The sequence below is a fragment of the Salvelinus fontinalis genome, chromosome 18, assembly GCF_029448725.1.
Source record: "Salvelinus fontinalis isolate EN_2023a chromosome 18, ASM2944872v1, whole genome shotgun sequence".
Taxonomy (NCBI): Eukaryota; Metazoa; Chordata; class Actinopteri; order Salmoniformes; family Salmonidae; genus Salvelinus; species Salvelinus fontinalis.
In genome coordinates this window covers 36029637-36054765 of record NC_074682.1, presented here as the reverse complement: position 1 = coordinate 36054765, position 25129 = coordinate 36029637, and the positions used below count along the sequence as shown (strand labels likewise).

The window sequence follows — 25129 nt, the reverse complement described above, 5'->3', positions numbered from 1 at the left end:
GACCATTTCAGTTTGTCCGTGATGTGTACGCCCAGGAACTTTTCACTGCTGTCCCTTCGATGTGGATAGGGGGGTGCTCCCTCTGCTGTTTCCTGAAGTCCACGATCATCTCCTTTGTTTTGTTGACGCTGAGTGAGAGGTTGTTATCCTGACACCGTGCCCTCAACTCCTCCCTGTAGGCTGTCTCGTCGTTGTTGGTGATCAGGTCCACTACTGTTGTGTCATCTCCAAACTTGATGATTGATTTGGAGGCGTGCATGGCCACGCAGTTGTGGGTGAACAGGGAGTACAGGAGAGGGCTGAGCACACACCCTTGTGGGACTCCAGTGTTGAGGGTCAGCGAAGTAGAGAAGTTGTTTCCTACCTTCACCACCTGGGGACGGCCGGTCAGAAAGTCCAGGACCCAGTTGCACAGGGCGGGGACCCAGGGTCTCCAGCTTGATGATGAGCTTGGAGGGTACTATGGTGTTGCTGAGCTGTAGTCAATGAACAGCATTCTTACATAGGTATTCTTTTTGTCCAGATGGGATTGGGCAGTGTGCAGTGTGATGGCGATTGCGTTATCTGTGAACCTGTTTTAGCGGTATGAAAACTGAAGAGGGTCACGATTGCAGAAGTAAGTCAGCAACGTCAGCCACGGAGGAGGGTGGGGGACGTGGTCTTTGTTAGCGAGCCGCGACAGTGGCACTGTATTATCCTTGAAGCGGGCAAAGAAGGTGTTTAGTTTGTCTGGAAGCGTGACGTCGGTGTCCGTGACGTGGCTGTTTTTGTTTTTGTAGTCCGTGATTTCCTGTCGACCCTGCCACATACATCTTGTGTCTGAGCCATTGAATTGCGACTCCACCTTGTCCCTGTACCGCCATTTTGCTTGTTTGATTGCCTTGCTTAGGGAATGACTACACTGTTCAAATTCAGCCATATTTTCAGACCTCTTTCCATGGTTAAATGTGGTGTTTCGCGCTTTCAGTGTTGAGCGAATGCCGCCATCCTTCCACGGTCTCTGGTTAGGGTAGGTTTTAATAGTCACAGTGGGTACAACATCTCCAATGCACTACTTAGTAAACGCATTCACCGAGTCAATGTTGTTCTCTGAGGCTGACCGGAACATAATCGAAGAAGACGATCACTAGGTTGTTGATTCCTATCAAGCAAAAGCAATGCAGTTGTCGTTCTTGCTTTGCACGCGCTCGCGCATAAAGTTGTTCGGTTTTATCCACGCTACGGCTGAACCATAAAAACATGTTGAAGGAGGTATCTACGTTTGTATTTATTGGATACTATTCAGTGTTAGCTAGCTAGTTAATTAACGTGTTAGGTTGTAACGTTAACCTTTGTCATGTGTGTAATATTCATATGTGTAAACATACTGAATTATAATTGGATGCATTTTACCGCCATATCATACTGTGCTATGATTGGTTAATACCACCCAAATGGTTAGGTGATGGTCAGTTTGATCCTGGTTGGCGATACGTGAACATGCCAGTTATAGCTAGCTAATAAAGAGCTACGTTAAGAAATATCCTGTAGTACTGCATTCTATTATTTTGCACAAAGTGTGCAAAACAAGACAATGTGTTATTTGTATGCGACGCAGTATTAGTTACCTAGCTAGCTACCTGAACATGACAGCAGGCCATTTAGACCTCTGGCTAGCTAACATTAGCTAGTGCTGCAGGCGTAAAGGTCTGTATGAATTGTTATTTAGCGAATCATCAATATTTTAACAACTTATAATGAAGAGATTTTTGTAAGGTCATTACCCCATTTCTTCACAATTGCAACTACATTTTAATGGGGCATACATCAAAAGTGCTATCTCAAAGTGCTGTACAGAAACCCAGCCTAAAACGCCAAACAGCAAGCAATGCAGGTGTAGAAGTACGGTGGCTAGGAAAAACTCCCTAGAAAGGCCAAAACCTAGGAAGAAACCTAGAGAGGAACCAGGCTATGAGGGTTCAGCATTCTGCAGCGATACACCATCTGGTTTGCGTGTAGTGGGACTATCATTTGTTTTTCAACAGAACAACAGGCTTATTTGACCAAGAAGAAGAGTGATGGAATGCTGCATCAGATGACCACAATCACCCAACCTCAACCCAATTGAGATGGTTTGGGATGAGTTGGACTACAGAGTGAAGGAAAAGCAGCCAACAAATGCTCAGCATATGTGGGAACTCCTTCAAGACTGTTGCAAAAGCATTCCAGGTAAAGCTGGTTGAGAGAATGCCAAAAGTGTGCAAAGGGTGGCTACTTTGAAGAAACTAAAATATAAAGTATATTTTGATTTAAACACTTTTTTGGTTATTACCTGATTCCATATGTGTTCATAGTTGTTGATATCTTCACTATTATTCTTCTACAGTGTAGGAAATAGTAAAAAATAAAGAAACCCTTGAATGAGTAGGCGTGTCCAAACTTTTGATTGGTACTGTGTGTAGGTAGAATTAGCTGACGCTAGCTAGTTGGCTGTACCTGTGCCAAAACTCGTTTTTTACATTTTATCCTATAGCTTGTTGTCCATCTTTTTAAATAGTGAACTAACATGTTTTCAGCACTTATTTTCATGACTGATCAAACTATTTTTCTCATGACTCTCTCTTGTCTCTGCAGCAGACATATAGTGAGCAATATGTTTGGAACATCAAATTGCAATAAAATCGCAGTATCAAATCGCAATGCATATAAAATCGTAATACATATCGTAACGGCCCCTAAGTATTGTGATAATATAGTATCATGAAATTCCCAGCCCTAGAGATATGAGCACTCGAGGGCTTTTATTACCATTTTAACCATATTCAGCCTTGTTCCACAGGGTATTCATGTACTAGTTGGATTCCCTGGTGCAATGCAGGTGGTTTCAAGTTAGTCTGACACCAGTAAATATTTTTTTTAATTCCCCCCTAGGTGGTTTTGGTGGAGGGAGAGGAGGTGGAGGATATGGTTATAACGATGGATATAATAACTATGGAGGCAATGGTGAGCTTCTCTGCCTAGTTTTTCTAGATATTCTAAATTAGAATGTGGGGAACGTTGTCCGGGGATGTTTTGCCGGTTTGTCCAAAAGCTTAACTTGTTATACTTGTTTCCTTAGGTGGCGGCTATGGTGGAGGCCCCGGTGGGTATGGTGGCGGCAACCAGGGCTATGGCAACCAGGGTGGCAGCTGTGGAGGAGGATACAACAATGACAGAGGCAGCGGTGGTGGTAAATACATAGGTAGTAAGTCAATCACGCAAGGGTGAACTGCACATATAAAAAGTGCCATCACTTAGTTTTGAATCTGGTTAGCTGTATGTAATGAATAGCTTGGATTGCAAAATGCCTTTTATCTGTGTCCTCTTGCAGGTAACTATGGAGCTAGCGGTGGCGGCAGCAGCACAGCTGTTGGTGGCGCTGGAGATTACAATGACTTTGGCAATTACAACATCCAGTCGTCATCCAGCTACGGCCCAATGAAAGGAGGTGGCAGCTATGGCAGTGGAGGGGGCAGGAGCAGCGGCCCATATGGTGGTGGCGGTAAGTCCCATGTCGCTACACTTTCCCTTGAAGTTAAAAGAACAGAACCTAAGTCCCTGGTGTTGTATGGAAGGAAGATAGAGGCTTTTCTCTAGTAGCTAGTCCCTTGAGTTGAGCGTTTATGTTAGGCCTGGCCTATTCTCCAGGTGGTTATGGTGGGGGCTCCAGTGGTGGTTATGGTGGGGGCTCCAGTGGTGGTTATGGTGGGGGCTCCAGTGGTGGTTATGGTGGGGGTTCCAGTGGTGGTTATGGTGGGGGCTCCAGTGGTGGTTATGGTGGGGGCTCCAGTGGTGGTTATGGTGGTGGTTCCAGTGGTGGTTATGGTGGGGGCTCCAGTGGTGGTTATGGTGGGGGCTCCAGTGGTGGTTATGGTGGTGGTTCCAGTGGTGGTTATGGTGGGGGCTCCAGTGGTGGTTATGGTGGGGGTTCCAGTGGTGGTTATGGTGGGGGCTCCAGTGGTGGTTATGGTGGGGGCTCCAGTGGTGGTTATGGTGGGGGCTCCAGTGGTGGTTATGGTGGGGGTTCCAGTGGTGGTTATGGTGGGGGCTCCAGTGGTGGTTATGGTGGGGGCTCCAGTGGTGGTTCTGGTGGTGGCTCCAGTGGTGGTTCTGGTGGTGGCTCCAGTGGTGGTTCTGGTGGGGGCTCCAGTGGTGGTTATGGTAGTGGTTCCAGTGGTGGTTATGGTGGGGGCTCCAGTGGTGGTTATGGTGGGGGCTCCAGTGGTGGTTATGGTGGTGGCTCCAGTGGTGGTTATGGTGGGGGCTCCAGTGGTGGTTATGGTGGTGGCTCCAGTGGTGGTTATGGTGGTGGTTCCAGTGGTGGTTATGGTGGTGGTTCCAATGGTGGTTATGGTGGGGGTTCCAGTGGTGGTTATGGTGGTGGCTCCAGTGGTGGTTATGGTGGGGGTTCCAGTGGTGGTTATGGTGGTGGTTCCAGTGGTGGTTATGGTGGTGGCTCCAGTGGTGGTTATGGTGGGGGTTCCAGTGGTGGTTATGGTGGTGGTTCCAGTGGTGGTTATGGTGGGGGTTCCAGTGGTGGTTATGGTGGTGGTTCCAGTGGTGGTTATGGTGGGGTTCCAGAGGTGGTTATGGTGGGGGCTCCAGTGGTGGTTATGGTGGGGGCTCCAGTGGTGGTTATGGTGGGGGTTCCAGTGGTGGTTATGGTGGGGTTCCAGTGGTGGTTATGGTGGGGTTCCAGTGGTGGTTATGGTGGGGTTCCAGTGGTGGTTATGGTGGGGGCTCCAGTGGTGGTTATGGTGGGGGCTCCAGTGGTGGTTATGGTGGGGGCTCCAGTGGTGGTTATGGTGGGGGCTCCGGAGGCCGACGGTTCTGAGGTAAGCACTGTACTACAAACACTGTACTGCACCTCTTGATTGGATTGTTAAATGTAGTCTTGGAGTCCATACATTAAAGGAAAAGATAGTGGGAATGGCTATGTGGCTTCCTTGACAAGCACAAGATGCAGCAGTTTTTAGAAATCAAAGCAGCACCGTCATGTGGCCAGTAAGCCTAGGGTCGGAGGCGATAATCAAATCATCATATACCGTGATACATGTGCTTAAATTTATTTTCTGAGGTATGTATGGGGGATCCAGCAGCAAACCTTTATTTTCACACAATCTACATTGTATTCGGAAAGTATTCATACTCCTTAACTTATTCTACGTTTTGTTGTTACAGTCTGAAATCAAAATTGATTAAATAGATTTTCACCCTTATACACACAATACCCCACAATGATGAAGTGAAAGCATGTTTTTAGAAACTTTTGCAGATTTATTGAAAATGAAATATAGAAATATCACGTTTACATAAATATTCACACCCCTGAGAATCACAGTCTTTCTGGGTATGTCTCTAAGACTTTTGCACACCTGGATTGTACAATATTTGGCCATTATCCTTAAAAAAACAAGTTGGTTGTTGATCATTGCTATACACAGGCGGCAAGGCAGTTAACAACAACTGCTTCCCCGGGAAGAAATAAATCGGTTGAATGCATTGTTGTGCAACTGATTAGGTATACCCTTTCCCTACAATCTAGAAGAAAAATAAACGCACACCTATTAAGGCGAGGTGCTGGCTAGCGGAGTAGAAAACTAAGTAGAGTAGAAGCCGCACACTCTAGGAGCTCAGATGCAAAAATGTATATACCCTTTCCCTACAACCATTTTCAAATCTTGCCATAGATTTTCAAGCAGATTTAAGTCAAAACTGTAACTCGTCCACTCAGGAACATTCACTGTCTTTTCTTAGTAAGCAACTCCAGTGTAGATTTATCCTTGTTTTAGGTTGTCCTGGTGAAAAATGAATGAATCTCCCAGTGTCTGGAAAGCAGACTGAACCAGGTTTTCCTCTTAAGATTTTGTCTGTGCTTAGCTCCATTCCGTTTATTTTAATCCTGTAAGTCCCCAGTCCTTAGCGATTACAAGCATGTCCATAATATGATGCAGCTTCCACTATGCTTGAAAATATGGAGAGTGGTACTCAGTATTGTGTTCTATTGGATTTGCCCCAAACACACTTTGTATTCTGGACAAAAAGTGAATTGCTTTGTCACAATTTTTGCAGTATTACTTTAGTGGCTTGTTGTAAACAGGATGCATGTTATGGAATATTTTTATTCTGTACAGTCTTCCTTCTTTTCACTCTGTCATTTAGGTTAGTATTGTGGAGTAACTACAATGTTGTTAATCCATCCTCAGTTTTCTCCTATCACAGCTGTTAAACTCTTAACTGTTTTAAAGTCACCATTGGCCTCATGGTGAAATCCCAGAGCGGTTAGTTTCTTTCCACTCCGGCTACTGAGTTGGGAAGGACGCCTGTATCTTTGTAGTGGCTAGGTTTATTGATACACCATCCAAAGTGCAATTAATAACTTCACCATGCTCAAAGGGATATTCAATGTCTGCTTTTTTATTTTTACCCATCTACCAATATGTACCCTTTGCGAGGTATTGGAAAACCTCCCTGGTCTTTGTGGTTGAACCTGTTTGAAATGCACTGCTCGACTAAGGGACCTTACAATTATCTGTATGTATGGGGTACAGAGATGAGGTAGTGATTCAAAAATCATGTTTAACACTATTATTGCACACTCACTGAGTCCATACAACTTATTATGTGACTTGTGAAGCACGTATTTACTCCTGAACTTATTTAGGCTTGACGTTAAAAAAGGGGTTGAATTCTTATTGACTCAAGACAGTTCAGCTTTACATTTATAATTAGTCAAATAAAATAAAAATCTAAACATAATTCTACTTTAAAATTGGGGAGTATTGCGTGAAGGCCAGTGATAAAAAAATCTCAATTGAATACATTTTATGTTAAGTCTATAACACAACAATATTTTGAAAAAGTTAAGGGGTATGAATACTTACTGAAGGCACTGTATTTAGCCCCTTGGCATGCATATTTGGATTGGACTGAGTTCGAAACATCCCCCCCAACTACACACACACACACACACACACACACGATCTGCCTTCCTTGACTTTGCTATGCAGTGTAATGTGCTTGAACTGAAGGCTTGCTCCTGGCTTTATCCTCTTGACCCCTCAAATGTAGCAGATAATGAAGAAAGGTGCAAAATGTAACAATGTTGTTCCGTATTGTCCAACAGGCTACATTACTTAGGTGAGGTGACGGGGAAAAGAAGCAGCAGGTTTACCTCCTATATCTGCTCAGCCAAGCACTGCCACATGAAGAGATGTACAGTAGACAAAGAAAAATCATGTGGAAAGGGAAGGAGGAGAATGGGTGGGTCAAACCGTTCTTGTCAAAATACTTCCCAGCAGGGTTATATGGTTTGGTTATTTTTGTGAAGTGTAAAGCATTCTACTGAGGTTTTATGTAGGTATTTTGATTTTCCCTGCACCGATAGGGTGTTTTTAAAGATTTAACTGCCACCAAATCAAGATCAATCAACCGCTTTTCAGTTCAGTTTTTTTTACATGGTCTATTTTGGTTGATGGGTTCCTGTTGATTGTCTTACATGAGATGAGCACTCAACAGATGAGTAGATGGTATGAAGTGTTATTGGAGAATCATCAATGATCAGAGTACTTACGCTATGTTCCATATTCAGTATCAAAGCAGGTGTCATTGTTTAGGAAAGTTTATTTTAATTTAGATTATTTACCTCCATGCCTATGGTGAAAATAAATGTCAAAGGCCTTTTTTGCTTTGGGGTCGCCGATTTGGTTTCTCCCCATAAGATTAGCATTGTTGCCAATGGACAAAATAAAAGTTTTCTTCAAGGCTTCTCTGTTGGCTCATAGCTTCACAATCAATTGGAGTCTAGTTTACACACACAACTTGACTAGCCATTAATTTGGAGGAGCCAGCTGAGAGGGAGAAAAGTAGCAAGATCCCCGCAAGGAGCCAGTGAAGCAGGGGACAGCAGCAGTCTTTGTACAGATGATTGCTCTTGTAAGACTAGCGAGAGGTAGCTTGAGAAAGGAAGGGGTATTTTATACCATGCTGGTAGGTAAGATATTTTTGATCAGCTTGTATGTGTAACACTCACCTTATGGATATATGTTAGCAGTCCATGTCACCTCTCAGGGCAAATGAACAAACATGGATCCATAGGAATTTTATTCCAGCAAAATTATTTAATCTTAGAAAAGGAGGGCTATAACAGTGTTTTTGGATGCCAAAATAACTGAATGACGCAAACCTTGACTGCTAACCTTGTACCGTTGCATTTGTGACAACATAAGTGGCCTCATGTCCTAAACATTTATTACTGGATCTGGTGTTTGTGGTGCAGAAAAATCTAGAATAAAGTCACTCATTGCTTTAATGTTTATGTACTTTCTCTAATATTTCTCTTTTCATTTTCAGGGCTGTAAAATGTCTGCTCCAGTGCACCTAATCTTGCACCTCTAATCCCTACACCTGTACTTGTCATGTTTTGTCTTTGATCTTCATGTCTTGTCCCTGTGCTTCCCTCTGCTGGTCTTATTAGGTTCTTTCCCTCTTTCTATTCCTCTCTCTCCTCCTCCCTCTCTCCCTCCCCCGCTCTCTCTCTCTATCGTTCCGTTCCTGCTCCCAGCTGTTTCTTTTTCTCCTAACGACCTCATTTACTCTTTCACACCTGTCCCCTATTTTGCCCTCTGATTTGAGTCCCTATTTCTCCCTCTGTTTTCTGCTTCTGTCTTTGTCGGATTCTTGTTTGATGTTTGCTGTTCTGTGTCCTGGTTCCGCCCTGTCGTGTTTTTGCCTTCATCAGATGCTGCGTGTGAGCAGGTGTCATCTAAGATATATCCTGGAGTACCGTTTTGTTTAAGACTGGAATAAAGACTCTGTTTTTGTTAAGTCGCTTTTGGGTCCTCATTCACCAGCATAACAGTACTGGGATGACCGGCAGTTGCAGGAACAATCTTGACACCATGGGTATGCTGGATTCTTTTTATTGTTTTTTTTTACATGTAGCCACCTTTGCTTGATGTATTGGCCACACATCCGATTATTTAAAGCTGAGATATGCTTTGTGTGGCAAGAAAAGTGTTTTCCCCAAACTAACATTTTAATTGCTTTAACCTTAATCTTTCAGTGTCATTTTAAATGGACAGAAGGGACACAACGGGAAAGCTGCTGGACAGTTATATTTAAACCTTTGTACTAACTTTCAATAAATTTAGATTTTTTTTTTTAATAAGCGTGTGTCTTTATTGTATAAGCTTTGCTATTAAGATCAGGTATGTTTCTAAAACAATAAGTATTGTTTGTATGTGGTGTAGAGGCAGTTCATTCTGTATAGTCAACTGTAGTACATGGTACAGAGACTATTTTTACTTGATTGAGTGTTATTAGACATTTTTATCACCTTCAATTTACTGAATGTCAAATTCCTGTTCAGGGGGTTTAACGGAAGTGGAGTAATGAGGTGTAGAGTAGCTGTCGCAGTTTCTGACAGAGGAGGCATGATGTTGGGAAGAAATGCAAGGTAAGTGGGAAGCCATGCCATGGCAAGTTCAGCAGTTGACTACAGAACTACTGACACCAGTAGGCATACTGAATTGTTTTAGTACAGCCTAAGCAGTTTTATTAATACATAAGTAATGTGTTGTAAGGGCATCATTCTACCAAGGCGTCTATAGACCTTTATGGAACAGTAGTCTGCTTGCCTTGCTACCAGGGTTGTGGTTTAACACCTCCAGCTCTCACTTTCTACTACATTGGTAACAGTATATGGCATTGATAAGGGAATTTATATGTTTAAGGTAATGACTAAAGAATTCCACGCTGAAATGTAATTAGATTATGTAAAATATATAATGAAGAATTAGACATGTAATTATTAGATTATGTAACATGTATAATGAATTAGAGTGATAAACTTCAGTCCAAAAAGGTTTGGTCGAGACAAGTAGAAATGTGTGTGACTAAGAACACACAGAGAACAATTAAACTATGCATGACCTGACCTGGTTAGAACTCTGGGAAACTTACGACAGGAAAGGGAGTCCTGTCAAGGTCCCTCTAATCTCGGGAGGATGGAACTGCCAGCTTGGTAGTGATAAACAGGAATGAGAACTGTGGGGAAAGATACATCCCACCTACTGTTTGTGTGTGTGTGTCGGTGTGTGTGTAAGTAGGTAGGGGGGGAGAGTTATAAAGTGACATGTCTTGGTATTATGGACTTCAGAGCGTTCTCGTGAATAAAGAGTCTTTGCCTAATTATTATTAAAACCCAGGGTCTTACAAACATCGGGGATTGGTCAAAGCTTAAGTAATTGTTAGTTATCATCATTGGTATTGAGAATTCTCGTGACAGGCATAATCCCAGGAGTAGTCCCCAAGGATTTATTGGGGTTTTGGCACACAACCACGTCTCTAGATAAGTAATAAAGCAACCCATGAAAGATTTCTATAGTCTAGTCTACTAAAACGACTGGTCGTTCCGTTGTCCCTTGGTGCCTTTTAATGATACATTTGTAGCAGGGACATTACAACATTTCAGGAGCACATTATCAATTCATTTCTACCTCGTGGCATAGGCATCCTGGGCTGTAGGTGGCGACCATAGAAATTCAATTATATAATTTCGCTATTCTGTAAATGCCCTTTGAGGAGCAACCTGATTTAACTGAAGTGGAAGGCAACCAATGCCGTCTGAACGCATTTCTGTGTTGGCCCAATCACAGAGCGAATTTTGTCCCATCGGATACATGCAGTTCTTGCTACTTATGTTTATATTTGTTCTTTGAATGTTTCACTATGATGTTGGTGTATTGGGTATTTGCCATTGTTAGCCCAACACAGTTTAGCTAGCTAGTTGACAGAATGGGTAGCTAGCTATGTAGCTAGCTGGTTTGCCAGAAGATGCTGACCCTACGGTTACTCTTGTTTACACTGAGCTGCACTGGGGTCGGAACGCAATCATTGTTACATTAAGACACCATGGATCCAGCGTCAGATATTGGTTGGAAAACACACCTCAATGCAGAGATGGGATATGCCACTGTACTAAATTTGACAATAATCCACACTGCTCCATTGAGAAGATTGTTCCTCCCGGGTGGCGCAGTGGTCTAGGGCACTGCATCGCAGTGCTAGCTGCGCCACCAGAGTCTCTGGGTTCACTCCCAGGCTCGGTCGCAGCCGGCCGCAACCGGGAGGTCCGTGGGGCGACGCACAATTGGCATAGCGTCGTCCGGGTTAGGGAGGGTTTGGCCGGTAGGGATATCCTTGTCTCAGTATATAATAAAATGTATGCACTCTACTGTAAGTCGCTCTGGATAAGAGCGTCTGCTAAATGACTAAAATGTAAAAATGTAAAATTGAAACACTGCGAGTTTTACCGGAAACTGCCCTTTTCATCCTCATGCTAGCAAGCAGTAGCCACAGCAGCCATTATGGAATGAACAACGAAGCTGATTGGCTGACACTGTGTCACAATTCCGATGGGGAAAATGAAGGAGTCAGGTGCAGAGAGCAGGGTAATAATGTGCAAGTGGAAATTTATTATTTCACCCAGAAATAATCTCTGAAGCGGCTACACCACACAACAACGGGCGCGTCAAAATTACAGTCCAACATAAATCAGGACCGAATCCACTATACAAAAAACACCACCACAACAAACAGAATAACAAGCCCGCATAAAAGTCGGCGGGCCAACTGGGTTTAAATAACCCCCTACCCTAAACACAAAACAGGTGATACCAATTAGACAAACCTAAATGAAAACAGAAAAGGGGATCGGTGGCAGCTAGTAGACCGGAGACGACGACCGCCCGAACGGGAAGAGGCACCATCCTCGGCGGGATTCGTAACAGTACCCCCCTCCCGACGCGCGGCTCCCGCAGCGCGCCGACCCCGGCCTCGAGGACGACCCGGAGGGCGAGGAGCAGGGCGATCCGGATGGAGGCGGTGAAAGTCCCTCAAGAGGGACGGATCCAAAATGTCCCCCACCGGTACCCAGCATCTCTCCTCCGGACCGTACCCCTCCCAGTCCACGAGGTACTGCAGGCCCCTCACCCGGCGTCTCGAGTCCAGGATAGTTCGTACCACGTACGCCGGGGACCCCTCGATGTCAAGAGGGGGCTGAGGGACCTCCGGCACCTCATTTTCCTGAAGGGGACCAGCTACCACCGGCCTGAGGAGAGACACATGAAACGAGGGGTTAATACGATAGTAAGAGGGAAGTTGTAACCTATAACACACCTTGTTTATCCTCCTCAGGACTTTAAATGGCCCCAAACACTGCGGCCCCAGCTTCCGGCAGGGCAGGCGGAGGGGCAGGTTTCGGGCCGAGAGCCAGACCCTGTCCCCTTGTGCGAACACAGGGGCCTCACTGCGGTGGCGGTCAGCGCTCCTCTTCTGCCGTTCACTGGCCTGCCTGAGAGAGTCCTGGACTGCCCGCCAGGTCTCTCTAGAGCGCTGTACCCACTCCTCCACCGCAGGAGCGTCGCTCTGGCTCTGATGCCACGGAGCCAGGACCGGCTGGTACCCCAGTACACATTCGAAGGGCGACATGTTCGTTGATGAGTGGCGGAGTGAGTTCTGGGCCAACTCCGCCCACGGGACGTACCTTGCCCACTCTCCTGGCCAGTCCTGGCAATACGACCTCAGAAACCTACCCACTTCCTGGTTCACTCTTTCCACCTGCCCATTACGTTCGGGGTGATACCCAGAGGTGAGGCTGACCGAGACCCCCAGACGCTCCATAAACGCCCTCCACACCCGGGACGTGAACTGGGGACCTCGATCAGATACGATGTCCTCCGGCACCCCGTAATGCCGGAAGACGTGGGTAAATAGAGCCTCCGCAGTCTGTAGGGCCGTAGGGAGACCAGGCAATGGGAGGAGACGACAGGACTTAGAGAACCGATCCACAACGACCAGAACGGTAGTGTTCCCCTGAGATGGAGGAAGATCAGGCAGAAAATCTACCGAGAGATGAGACCGTGGCCGTTGTGGAACCGGGAGGCGTTGTAACTTCCCTCTCGGTTGGTGCCTAGGAGCCTTACTCTGAGCGCATACCGAGCAGGAGGAGACATAGAGTCTAACGTCCTTAGCCAAGGTGGGCCACCAGTATTTCCCCCTAAGACCCCGCACTGTCCTCTCAATCCCCGGATGACCCGAAGAAGGTAGTGTGTGAGCCCACCGAATCAATCGATCACGGACACCAAGCGGTACGTACCTAAGGCCAGTCGGACACTGGGACGGCACAGGTTCTACCCTCAACGCCCGCTCGATGTCCGCATCCACCTCCCATACCACCGGGGCCACCAGACAAGAGGCGGGAAGGATGGGAGTCGGATCGATGGGCCGGTCATCCGTGTCATAGAGACGAGACAGCGCGTCGGCCTTAGTGTTTAGGGAACCTGGTCGGTAAGAGATCGTGAATCTAAAACAAGTAAAGAACATGGCCCACCTAGCCTGACGCGGATTCAGTCTCCTCGCCTCTCGGATATATTGGCCAAAACCCCGGATAAACCTCCGGTAGTAATTGGCAAACCCTAAAAACCGCTGCACCTCCATTACCGTGGTCGGAGTCGGCCAATTACGCACGGCGTTAACGCGGTCACTCTCCATCACCACCCCTGAGGTGGAAATGCGATAACCCAGGAAGGAAACGGCTTGTTTGGAGAACACACATTTCTCAGCCTTGACGTATAGGTCATGCTCCAGCAGCCGCCCAAGGACCCTGCGCACCAGGGAGACATGCGCGGCGCGTGTGGCAGAATAGATCAAGATGTCATCAATATACACTACCACACCCTGCCCGTGCAAATCCCTGAGAATCTCATCTATAAAGGATTGGAAGACGGCTGGAGCATTCTTTAACCCATACGGCATGACGAGGTACTCATAGTGGCCTGATGTGGTACTAAACGCTGTTTTCCACTCGTCTCCTCCCCGAATACGCACCAGATTATACGCGGTCCTGAGGTCCAGTTTTGTGAAAAAACGTGCTCCGTGGAATGATTCCACCGCCGTAGCGATGAGAGGTAGCGGATAACTAAATCCCACTGTGATTGAATTTAGACCTCGATAATCAATGCACGGACGCAGTCCTCCCTCCTTTTTTCTCACAAAAAAGAAACTCGAGGAGGCAGGTGACATGGAGGACCGAATGAACCCTTGTCTCAGAGCTTCCGTGACATATGTCTCCATAGTCAACGTCTCCTCCTGTGACAATGGGTACACGTGACTCCTGGGAAGTGCAGCGTTCTCCTGGAGGTTTATCACGCAATCCCACCGTCAATGAGGTGGTAATTTGGTCGCTTTTTTCTTACTAAAAGCGATAGCCAAATCGGCATATTCTGGGGGAATGCGCACAGTGGAAACCTGGTCTGGACTCTCCACCGACGTGGCACCAATGGAAACTCCCACACACCTACCTGAACACTCCTCTGACCACCCCTGAAGAGCTCCCTGTCTCCAGGAAATGAGAGGATTGTGAATGGCTAGCCAGGGAACCCCCAACACCACTGGAAACCCAGGTGAATCAATAAGGTAGAAACTAATCTGCTCCCTATGATCCCCCTGCGTTACCATGTCCAGCGGAATCGTGGCCTCCCTGATCAGCCCTGACCCTAACGGTCGGCTATCTTAGGAGTGCACAGGGAAAGGTGGGTCTATCTGCACCAGCGGAATACCCAACTTACGGGTGAGTCCGCGATCCATAAAACTCCCAGCTGCGCCTGAGTCTACTAGCGCCTTATGCTGGAGAGAGGGGAAAAACGCAGGGAAAAAAATAACCAAAAACATGTGACCGACAGGAAGCTCTGGGTGAGTCTTGTGCCTACTCACCTGGGGAGGCCGAGAAGTATTCCGCCTGCCATCTCTACTCCCAGAGGCAGTCCTACAGCACCGGTCCGAAGTGTGTACTCTTCGGCCACAATAGGTGCAAGAGAAGCCACCTCCTCCGGCCCCCCTAGATGCAGCCCCTCCCAACTCCATCGGAGTTGGAGCGGGAGGGCTGGGAGGTGGAACTGACAGGACCCCCTCTGAACGCCCGCGAGCAGCTAGCAGGTTATCCAGTCGTATTGACATGTCAATAAGCTCATCGAGGGAGAGTGTAGTGTCTCGACAAGCTAGCTCCCGACGGACGTCCTCCCAAAGGCTACATCGGTAATGGTCCATCAGGGCCCTGTCATTCCACCCCGCACCAGCAGCCAAGGTCCGGAACTCCAACGCGAAGTCTTGCGCACTCCTCGTCTCCTGTCTGAGGTGGAACATTCGCTCACCCACCGCTCGGCCCTCCTGAGGGTGGTCAAATACGGCCCGAAAGCGGCGGGTGAACTCTGGGTAGTGGTCTCGAACCGAGTCTGGGCCGTTCCAGACCGCGTTAGCCCATTCCAGGGCTCTACCCGTCAGACAGGAGATGAGGAGGCTAACACTCTCCTCTCCCGAGGGAGTCGGATGAACAGTAGCCAAGTAGAGCTCCAACTGGAGCAAAAACCCCTGGCACCCAGCCACCGCTCCGTCGTACTCCCTCGGGAGCGCGAGACGCAACGCGCCTGAACCAGACGCTGACGTGGAAGGAGTAGGTTGCGACGTCCGTGAAGGAGCTGGGGTAGACGTCGGGAAACCACTCCTCTCCCATCGCTCCATCCTCATGTCCATCGCCGACCCAATCCGATGGAGAACGGCTGTGTGATGGAGGACACGCTCCTCCATCGATGGAAGAGGGGTGGTTGCTGCTTCTGCTGACTCCATGGGATGGGTGCGGGCTTCTGTCACAATTCCGATGGTGAAAATGAAGGAGTCAGGTGCAGAGAGCAGGGTAATAATGTGCAAGTGGAAATGTATTATTTCAACCAGAAATAATCTCTGAAGCGGCTACACCACACAACAACGGGCGCGTCAAAATTACTGTCCAACATAAATCAGGACCGAATCCACTATACAAAAAACACCACCACAACAAACAGAATAACAAGCCCGCACAAAAGTGGGCGGGCCAACTGGGTTTAAATAACACCCTACCCTAAACACAAAACAGGTGATACCAATTAGACAAACCTAAATGAAAACAGAAAAGGGGATCGGTGGCAGCTAGTAGACCGGAGACGACGACCACCGAGCGCCGCCCGAACGGGAAGAGGCACCATCCTCGGCGGGATTCGTAACACACTGCGATTCCAAAATGGCTGCGGTGGCTACTGCTAGCTAGCATGAGGACACAAAGGGCATTTTTCCAGGAAAACAAGCGGTATTTAAATTTTCTCGATGGAGCAGTGTAGTTAAAGATCAAATTTGGAGTACAGTGGCATATCCCATCCCTGTATTAAGGTACGTTTTCCAACCCATATCTCGCTCCGGCTCCACGGTGTCTTAATGTAACCATGTTTGCATTCCGACCCCAGTGCAGCTCAGTGTAAATGAGCAAAGGTAGGCTCGGTATCTTCTGGCAACTACCTGGGGTGTGATGATGTCAGATTGGCACTATCACAGATCAGTCAACTCTTGCTGTTCAAGTTGTTTGATATGTTCACTGAACAAAAGTCAATATTCTCTTCATCAGGAACCCACTCTGTACACTGAAAGCTGTACTCATCGTAGACAATGAAGGGGAACAGACTATGCCATGGTACCTAATAAACAGCAATGAATGAACTACCTGCTCCCACTGGCAGTGTGCTATGCATGCAGCATGTCAATATTAACATAGAATAGAGTAATGAGTATATACAATGTAGCCTAAACAGGTTTGTGTCATTTTACATTCAGAAGACTACCAGGTTAAAACAAATTCTGTATGCTCCAACTTTGACCTATTTTGTGACACTGTTATGTGATCTCCATTTGACTTCTGCCCAACAGTACAATGATAAAATACATCCAACTGTTAAAGAGCAGAAAGCATTTGAGAAAAACATCTTCAACAAGACACCGCACCTACCAATGTTTTAAAACTAATGAATGATATGCACATCAGGTTACATTATGGGCACAGGCACCAGTACTTGCTATTTCATCTCTTACCAATAGCTTTAAGTGCTGATCTGTGTTCAATTGCATGAAGGCTCCTGTATAGAACTGGTTTAATGAAGATGATGTATCATAGACTTAACACTCCTTCTTTATCCAGCTGAGATAGCACTCCTAGAAGGTCTTACCATTGTCTACAAATGCAACATTGACCTCTAATTTTATGTTTTTGGCATTGCTAACAAAACACAGTGACAACATTGCCTATGTAGTGTTGTTTTTCCCACAATACACAGATACGTTTTGTTGTTTGCTTCCCAGTTGATGCTGATGTCAGTGCTAAACTGTCTATTTGGAAAGGTAAGACTGTACTTTATTTAGTTGTCGTACAGGTTGGACTGTGCTGTAAGCCACAGAATGAGACATTTGTAACACTGTTTGTTTCCATAGAGGTCCTAATGTGTGTTTAAGCGCTCTTTGTGTCCTGCAGGAAAAATGTAGGGCGGTGGGCATTGCTGGAGAACATGGAGGGCCTGTTCCTGGCAGTGGGTGAGATTGTGGATGGGGGTAGGCAGTGAACTCCCCTCACCCCAAAGCAGGGGTCTCTGTATTCTCATCTCTACAGTGCCCTCTGACTCTCTGACCAAATCAACTTTTCCATCTAGAATATAGGACAATGGTAGAAGACATGGCTGGACACTCATACCTGGATACTGTCCACGACAGACATCACACCATGGGGTAGCCAAGATATAGGAAGACAGGAAACAATTTGTTGGCTACCTACCACAGAGTTTACCAGTTAAATACTCTGTTACATCATTTTAGGTTTCTGAGACTGGATTGATTCTTAGCCCAATATAAATCAACCGGCCTACTAGTCCCCATCCCTAGACGATACAATAGCTCCTCAAAGTAAGGTTGTTTAGGGTAAGGGAGGAAGCCCATTTTTCTAAGCATTTAGATGTCAGCCATTGAGAGTGATATGTCCTCCTCTGTCTTCCAGAGTCATTCTCGGCGTAAGACCACTGATGCTCTTCCTCAGTCAAACACCCTGGTTCTGTTTTCACTGTGTCCTGTGCTTCCCGGATGTCGACAACATTTAAAGGATCTGCACTGTTGCCCTCCCCCTTTAATTTCACGTTTACAGGGGGGATGATGTTCCTCTAACAAAACACACTGTGTCTCAGGTAATTGCACTTATTTACGACAATCTAATATTTACTCAAACTTGTTAAAATTGTATTACATTTCTTATACTTCTGCAATACTGGTATTTAAACACGTGTATTTGATAGTAATGTGATTTGGATATTAGTGAACAACATGGTTAAGTGCTGACTGGGTGGTTTGTCAGGCAGACAATCTTAAGCACATACATTTCTAATGCTTCCTGCTCTTTTTATCCCTGAAAAGGGCAACTGGGCAATTGTTCTGTTGGCTATTTCAAAAATGATTTCATTTCTCTCCAGCGTTATATTAAGCTATTACATTTAGTTTTATTGTATAGAAAAGAGAAAAGAACAAAGGGGAGCATTCCCAGTGTAGCTGTTAATGAGGCTCCACTGTTAGCTAGGTGGCGTCGCTCTACACTTGGCAGACTCTCTGAGTGCCACGCTGATGGAGGCTCCCATCTGAGAGGCATTTTACAGGCTGCAGATGTCTGCCTCTTTCACTCTGTGCATTAATCTTCATCGCCAACCCTCGGCCCGCACGCCTCATAATGGTTACTGATAGACTTTAGTCTGCAGAATTAAAATGATTCATTCATTTATGTATTGTTCCTGTAAAATAGTATTACTTGTTGTAACCACACCACCACTTTTCCCTTAAATATCACAGTTAGAAAGTCCTGGAAATTTACGTTATTGTTTCATACTGTATGTTAAAGAAAATTCTAGCTGTAGTTGATGTTGAGGTGATGGACATTACCTAACTATAAGTTTTCCCTTGTTATGTTTGTTGCTAATGAATTTCATCTGCTATAAACAGGATGAGGGACACTTAACCAAACTGAGTGCTTCAATCTGCAAAAGAACAGATCAAATGGTCCCTACTGCGATAAGAGTTGTCTGCCGTCACATTTGCACCAACACTTCCTCATCTGATGATGACCCAGAGTGTCCCAGAGATCATTGTACTGAAGTCTGATTGAGCCACCAATCAGAACCACCCAGGGACGCCACTGTGGCCTTTCTATCCTCCATTTCCTGTGTCTCATCGCCCAGGCAACAGTAAAGTTTCCATAAATGGACACGTCCTTACTGTCTCTGGCTTTAGGTGATCTCAACCTTTTCTATTACATGGTGCAGTAGCTGTTAGCCATGTTAATTAATTGTATTGTGTATACATAGCATTCAACGGATGTGACAGATTTGATTTGAGGATGCATATGTTGCAGTTGAGAGGAATTATAACGCCACCTTTTGGGAAACAAAGGAACTACAGTGCACATGTCAGAATAGTAATGTATATAAACCCTTGCCTGGCTACCCAGACTACTTGCTAAGGCTAAACGCTATACCACGCCCACAGATGTTAGTTTCTTTTCCACAGTGAGTGTGGATCTGAGTACCTCCCCGACCCTTCATCGAATGCCAACACATTTAAGACCGTCTGATGGTCCAGAAACCGATGGGTTGGGCCAAAACACACATGTTTAAAGTGGCGGTTTGAAAATTCGTCATTGGCTTTGATACTCTGATTGGTTAGAGACCATCCAATCACTGATTACTTTGACTTGTACAAGGCCCCTCATCACCACAAACAACTTCAATGAGTGTGATTACATGCACACAATAATGCGATTATTGTGGATAGTCAGATTAATATAATATCTCGCTAAAACATTTACATACTTTGCAAATTGGAACTATTGCCCTAATAATCCTGTTTACATGGACACATCTGAAATCAGGCTAACTGATGGCACTCTGATAAATGCAGAACATCGCCAATCAAAATAAATGTTTTACCACAGCGAATATGTTATTTTTGGGAAGTATATTTGATTCTGAGTTCGGACATATAACGTTTGTATGTGAAAACTATTTCTAAGAAGAATACATTGTTGTTCCCAACACTTCCCACTCGCGCTAAAGATGGAGGCTCGCTCGGCTGGTGCTAGCACATGCGCTCATTAAATTCACCGCTGGAATGCCGATTTAAGGTGTTAATTAACATGTCTTAATAATTTGAAAGATTGCTCAGAAAGCCAGGTGTTTTAATTGCCATATGCTTACTTTGATTTTGGCCTTACGCCGATTAAGCAGAGTAAGGCTTTTATATGACTATTGCATAATATGCCTACTGCCATAATCAGTTTAATATCTAATTATTAGTGTGCATGTAAACATACTCAATGATGGCAGTCTCAGACATAGCAGCGGAAGAATTTAGTGAGTCGACAGGCTATATTAACCCTAACCCTGGAATGCTGGTGCTATGTACTGGCAAATGATAGGCTTTGAAGCTACCGTTCAGCAATTTTGGCACTCCTCATCAGGAGCAGTCCTCTATACCAGTGGTTCCTAAACTTTTTATAGTCCCGTACCCCTTCAAACATTCAACCTCCAGCTGCGTACCCCCTCTAGCACCTGGGCCAGCGCACTCTCAAATTTAGTTTTTTTTGCCATCATTGTAAGCCTGCCACACACACACACACACACACACACACACACACACACACACACACACACACACACACACACACACACACACACACACTATACAATACATTTATTAAACATAAGAATGAGTGTGAGTTTTTGTCACAACCTGGCTTGTGGGAAGTGACAAAGAGCTCTTATAGGACCAGGGCACAAATAATAATAATCAATCATTTTGCTCTTTATTTAACCATCTTACATATTAAACCTTATTTGTTCGTAAAAAAATATGAATAACACCACAGGTTAATGAGAAGGGTGTGCTTGAAAGGATGCACATAACTCTGCAATGTTGGGTTGTATTGGAGAGAGTCTCATAATTTCCCACACACAGTCTGTACCTGTATTTAGTTTTCATGCTAGTGAGGGCCGAGAATCCACTCTCACATAGGTATGTGTTTGCAAAGGGCATCAGTGTCTTAACAGCGCGATATGCCAAGGTAAGAAACTCTGAGCGCAGCCCAATCCAGAAATCTGGCAGTGGCTTCTGATTAAATTCAATTTTCACAGAACCGCTTGTTGCAATTTCGATGAAGTTCTCTTTTTCAGATATCGGTAAGTGGGCTGGAGGCAGGGAATGAAAGGAATAACGAATCCAGTTGTTTGTGTCATCCGTTTCAGGAAAGTACCTGCGTAATTGCGCACCCAGCTCACTCAAGTCCTTCGCTATTTGACATTGTCCGTAAGCTTGAGTTCATTTGCACACAAAAAATCATAATGATGGAAAGACCTGTGTGTTGTCCTTGTTAATGCAGACAGATAAGAGCTCCAACTTCTTAATCATAGCCTCAAATGTGTTCCGCACAAATATAGTTACGGAGGGTCCCTGTAATCCTAGATTCAGATCATTCAGGCAAGAAAAAACATCACCCAGATAGGCCAGTCGTTTGAGAAACTCGTCATCATGCAAGCTGTCAGACAAGTGAAAATTATGGTCAGTAAAAAAAACTTGTCTCTCAATTTAAAAACAAAACATGTCAATACTTTGCCCCTTGATAACCAGTGCACTTCTGTATGTTGTAAAAGCGTTACATGGTCACTGCCCATAGCATTGCATAATGCAGAAAATACACAAGAGTTCAGTGGCCTTGCTTTAACAAAGTTAACCATTTTCACTGTAGGGTCCAAAAAGTATTTCAAGCTGTCAGGCATTCCCTTGGCAGCAAGAGCCTCTCGGTGGATGCTGCAGTGTACCCAAGTGGCGTCGGGAGCAACTGCTTGCATGCGCGTTACCACTCCACTATGTCTCTCTGTCATGGCTTTTGCACCATCAGTACAGATATCAACACATCTTGACCACCAAAGTTAATTTGATGTCACAAAGCTGTCCAGTAGTTTAAAAATATCCTCTCATGTTGTCCTGGTTTCCAGTGGTTTGCAGAAGAAGATGTCTTCCTTAATTGACCCCCAATAAACGTAACGGACATATACCTGGAGCTGTGCCAGGCCCGCCACGTCTGTTGACTCATCCAGCTGTAACGCATATAATTCACTGGCTTGTATGCGAAGCAGTAATTGTTTCAAAACATCTCCTGCCATGTCACTGATGCATCATGAAACAGTGTTGTTTGATGAAGGCATACCGTCATATATAGTTTTTTGGCCTTTTCCCCCAGCATTGTCCCAGCCATATCCGCGGCAGCAGGAAGAATTAAGTCCTCCGCAATAGTATGGGGCTTGCCTGTCCTAGCCACGCGGTAGCTCACCATATAAGACGCTTCTAGCCCTTTCTTATTAAATGGTATCTATTGTTTTTATACATGTTATACAACTTGAAAGTCATCTTTATTATCGCTCAAATAACTCGAGTGGCTTATTTTTCAAATTGTCATGTTGAGTTTCTAAATGTCTGCACAAGAGTGAGGGTTTCCCGCGAGAGAGTAACGGTTAATGTGATTGGATGTTAGTTATTTGGCAAGGCTACCTGTATTTGACATTGTGTTGTTATTTCACTGAACACTAAATGGTTTAATTTTATTTTTGGCAGTGAACGAGGCTACTCAGGCGAGAATAAAACCTTACCCAAATGTATAGCCCCGTTGGAAAATATAAATGTACTGTTTGAAAATGTGTTTTTGTTTGTTTAATTAAATGTGAATCACATTTTTTTTTGGCCCAGTTTGGGAATACCTGCTCTATAGGAATGATTAGAATTCTACAGTATTTCAATTAAATGTTTCAAAGAAAAATGTCAGTATTTTTTGTTGTTGTAGCATTTAATATATATATTTTTTTATGTTTTGTTCACATAAAGTAATGTTAAAGTATGCATTAAGTTAAGATGTCTGTAATATAATAAAAGCGGCAAAAACTAATAGACATTAATAAATGCATTTTTATAGATTCCAAAATATTGATGGTGGCTTCAACACAGCGCACCCTATGTAACGGCTGTCATATTTTTCCTCCTCCTCGAATGAGGAGGAGGAGTAAGGGTCGGACCAAAATGCAGCGTATGTTGAATCCATAATGATTTATTTAACGAAGAAGACGAACACGAAAAACACTTTGAAAATTACAAAACAACAAAACGACGTAGACAGACCTGAACATGTGAACTTACATAATAACACGAAGAACGCACGAACAGGAACAGACTACATACACGAACGACAACGAAACAGTCCCGTGTGGTGCGACATACACAGACACGGAAGACAATCACCCACAAACAAACAGTGAGAACAGCCTACCTTAATATGGTTCTCAATCAGAGGAAACGTCAAACACCTGCCTCTAATTGAGAACCATATCAGGCAACACATTTAACCAAACATAGAAACACATAACATAGAATGCCCACCCCAACTCACGCCCTGACCAACTAAACACATACAAAAACAATGGAAAACACGTCAGGAACGTGACACGCTATTAGTCATCTAGTGTATATACAGTGGGGAGAACAAGTATTTGATACACTGCCGATTTTGCAGGTTTTCCTACTTACAAAGCATGTAGAGGTCTGTAATTTTTATCATAGGTACACTTCAACTGTGAGAGACGGAATCTAAAACAAAAATCCAGAAAATCACATTGTATGATTTTTAAGTAATTAATTTGGATTTTATTGAGACTGTGGTCCCAGCTCTCTCCAGGTCCTAAAGGACCAGGTCATTGACCAGATCCTAAATCATTGGTAGTGACAGGAGGACACACTATTCATGCATGTAGAAATGATGCTTCACAGAAGATTCGGACACCATGAGCATGACAGCTCATGATTATTAGTCAGTAATGTCTATGTTAATGTTTTTAATGTATGAAAATTGTAAAGTCTTTTTGTACGTAATGTCTTTTTCGTTATGTGTTGGACCCCAGGGAGACTAGCTGTCGCTATTAGCTTCGGCTAATGGGGGGTCCAAAAGAAAAATCATAAATGACAATCAGAATGTTCCATGAATATAGGCTAGGTTTTTTTTTTTGCAAAGAAGCTAGCAAGCTACCTAGATGATATTAGCAACATACCCATATTTTACCAGATCCTCTTCTCCTTCAGCCAGAGAAGGTCTATATTTAATACCTTACGATTTCTGCCAACTATATGAATGAGGTGAAATCTATTTCAATTCATGGTGTCAGAATGCACTGCTGTATTAAAGCAATTCAGAACTAACTTGTTTGCATGTTCTGCTGCAGATTCAAAGCCAGATTAACTCATTGCAGAATGTATCTATAATCATGAATTAATATATTTTTATTCAACCTTTATTTAACTAGGCAAGTCAGTTAAGAACAAATTCTTATTTACAATGACGGCCTAGGAACAGTGGGTTAAATGCCTTGTTCAGGGTCAGAACGACAGATTTTTATCTTGTCAGCTCGGGATTCGATCTAGCAACCTTTCGGGTTACTGGCCCAACGCTCTAACCGCTAGGCTTTAGGTATATTATTAGGTATATAAATATAGGTATATAAAATATATTTAGGTATATTTATTTGACAAGAATGCACTTAGTTGCCCATCAATCACATGAACTACAACAATTGCATTGTTTTAAAGAAATCTAAATAGTAAACAATGCATACACATGCTTGCATACATAACATAAACATCTGATTTACAAACCTGCAAACCTGGGACATTGAAGAGCACCATATGAACTTTTATTACTATCAGAGAGCACACAGATTTGTCTGCTTTCTCATTATAGGAATTAGACCAGCAGAAATAACACAAAATTTAAAACAGCATATTGTGATTTTTGGTGGATGAGTTTCAAATGGAGAAACAGCTGGATGCGTAAGGTAGGTTTAATATAAAATACTAGGTCAACTCCAGCAGAATGCGAAACAGAAATTCACACTTAGACTTAAAACAAGGAAGCCATGCCTATACGCAGCTATATCAACAACTTTCTAGACAATTTTAACAGGTCCATGTTGCTGCTGTCAATTGTGAGAAGCACATTTACCACTGCATTCAGTCTAAACCCCATAATAAGCAGGAGGATAGGATTACAGAGGTGAAGAAAAGGTAGCAAACACAGTACAACACATTTAAGCGTGTAACTGAGTCTAGATGTTTTCAAATCAGGCGAAGA

At 44.4% G+C, this 25129-nt stretch overlaps 1 protein-coding gene across 1 annotated transcript; it reads left to right on the top strand.

The window, feature by feature from the left end:
- The first annotated feature begins 585 nt into the window (after positions 1-585).
- LOC129816028 (uncharacterized) lies at positions 586-17470 on the top strand. Its single transcript, XM_055870217.1, has 5 exons — positions 586-616; positions 3098-3208; positions 3350-3520; positions 3667-4853; positions 17408-17470. The coding sequence occupies exons 1-5, from the start codon at positions 586-588 to the stop codon at positions 17468-17470; spliced, it is 1563 nt and encodes a 520-aa protein (XP_055726192.1).
- The last annotated feature ends 7659 nt before the right edge of the window (positions 17471-25129 follow it).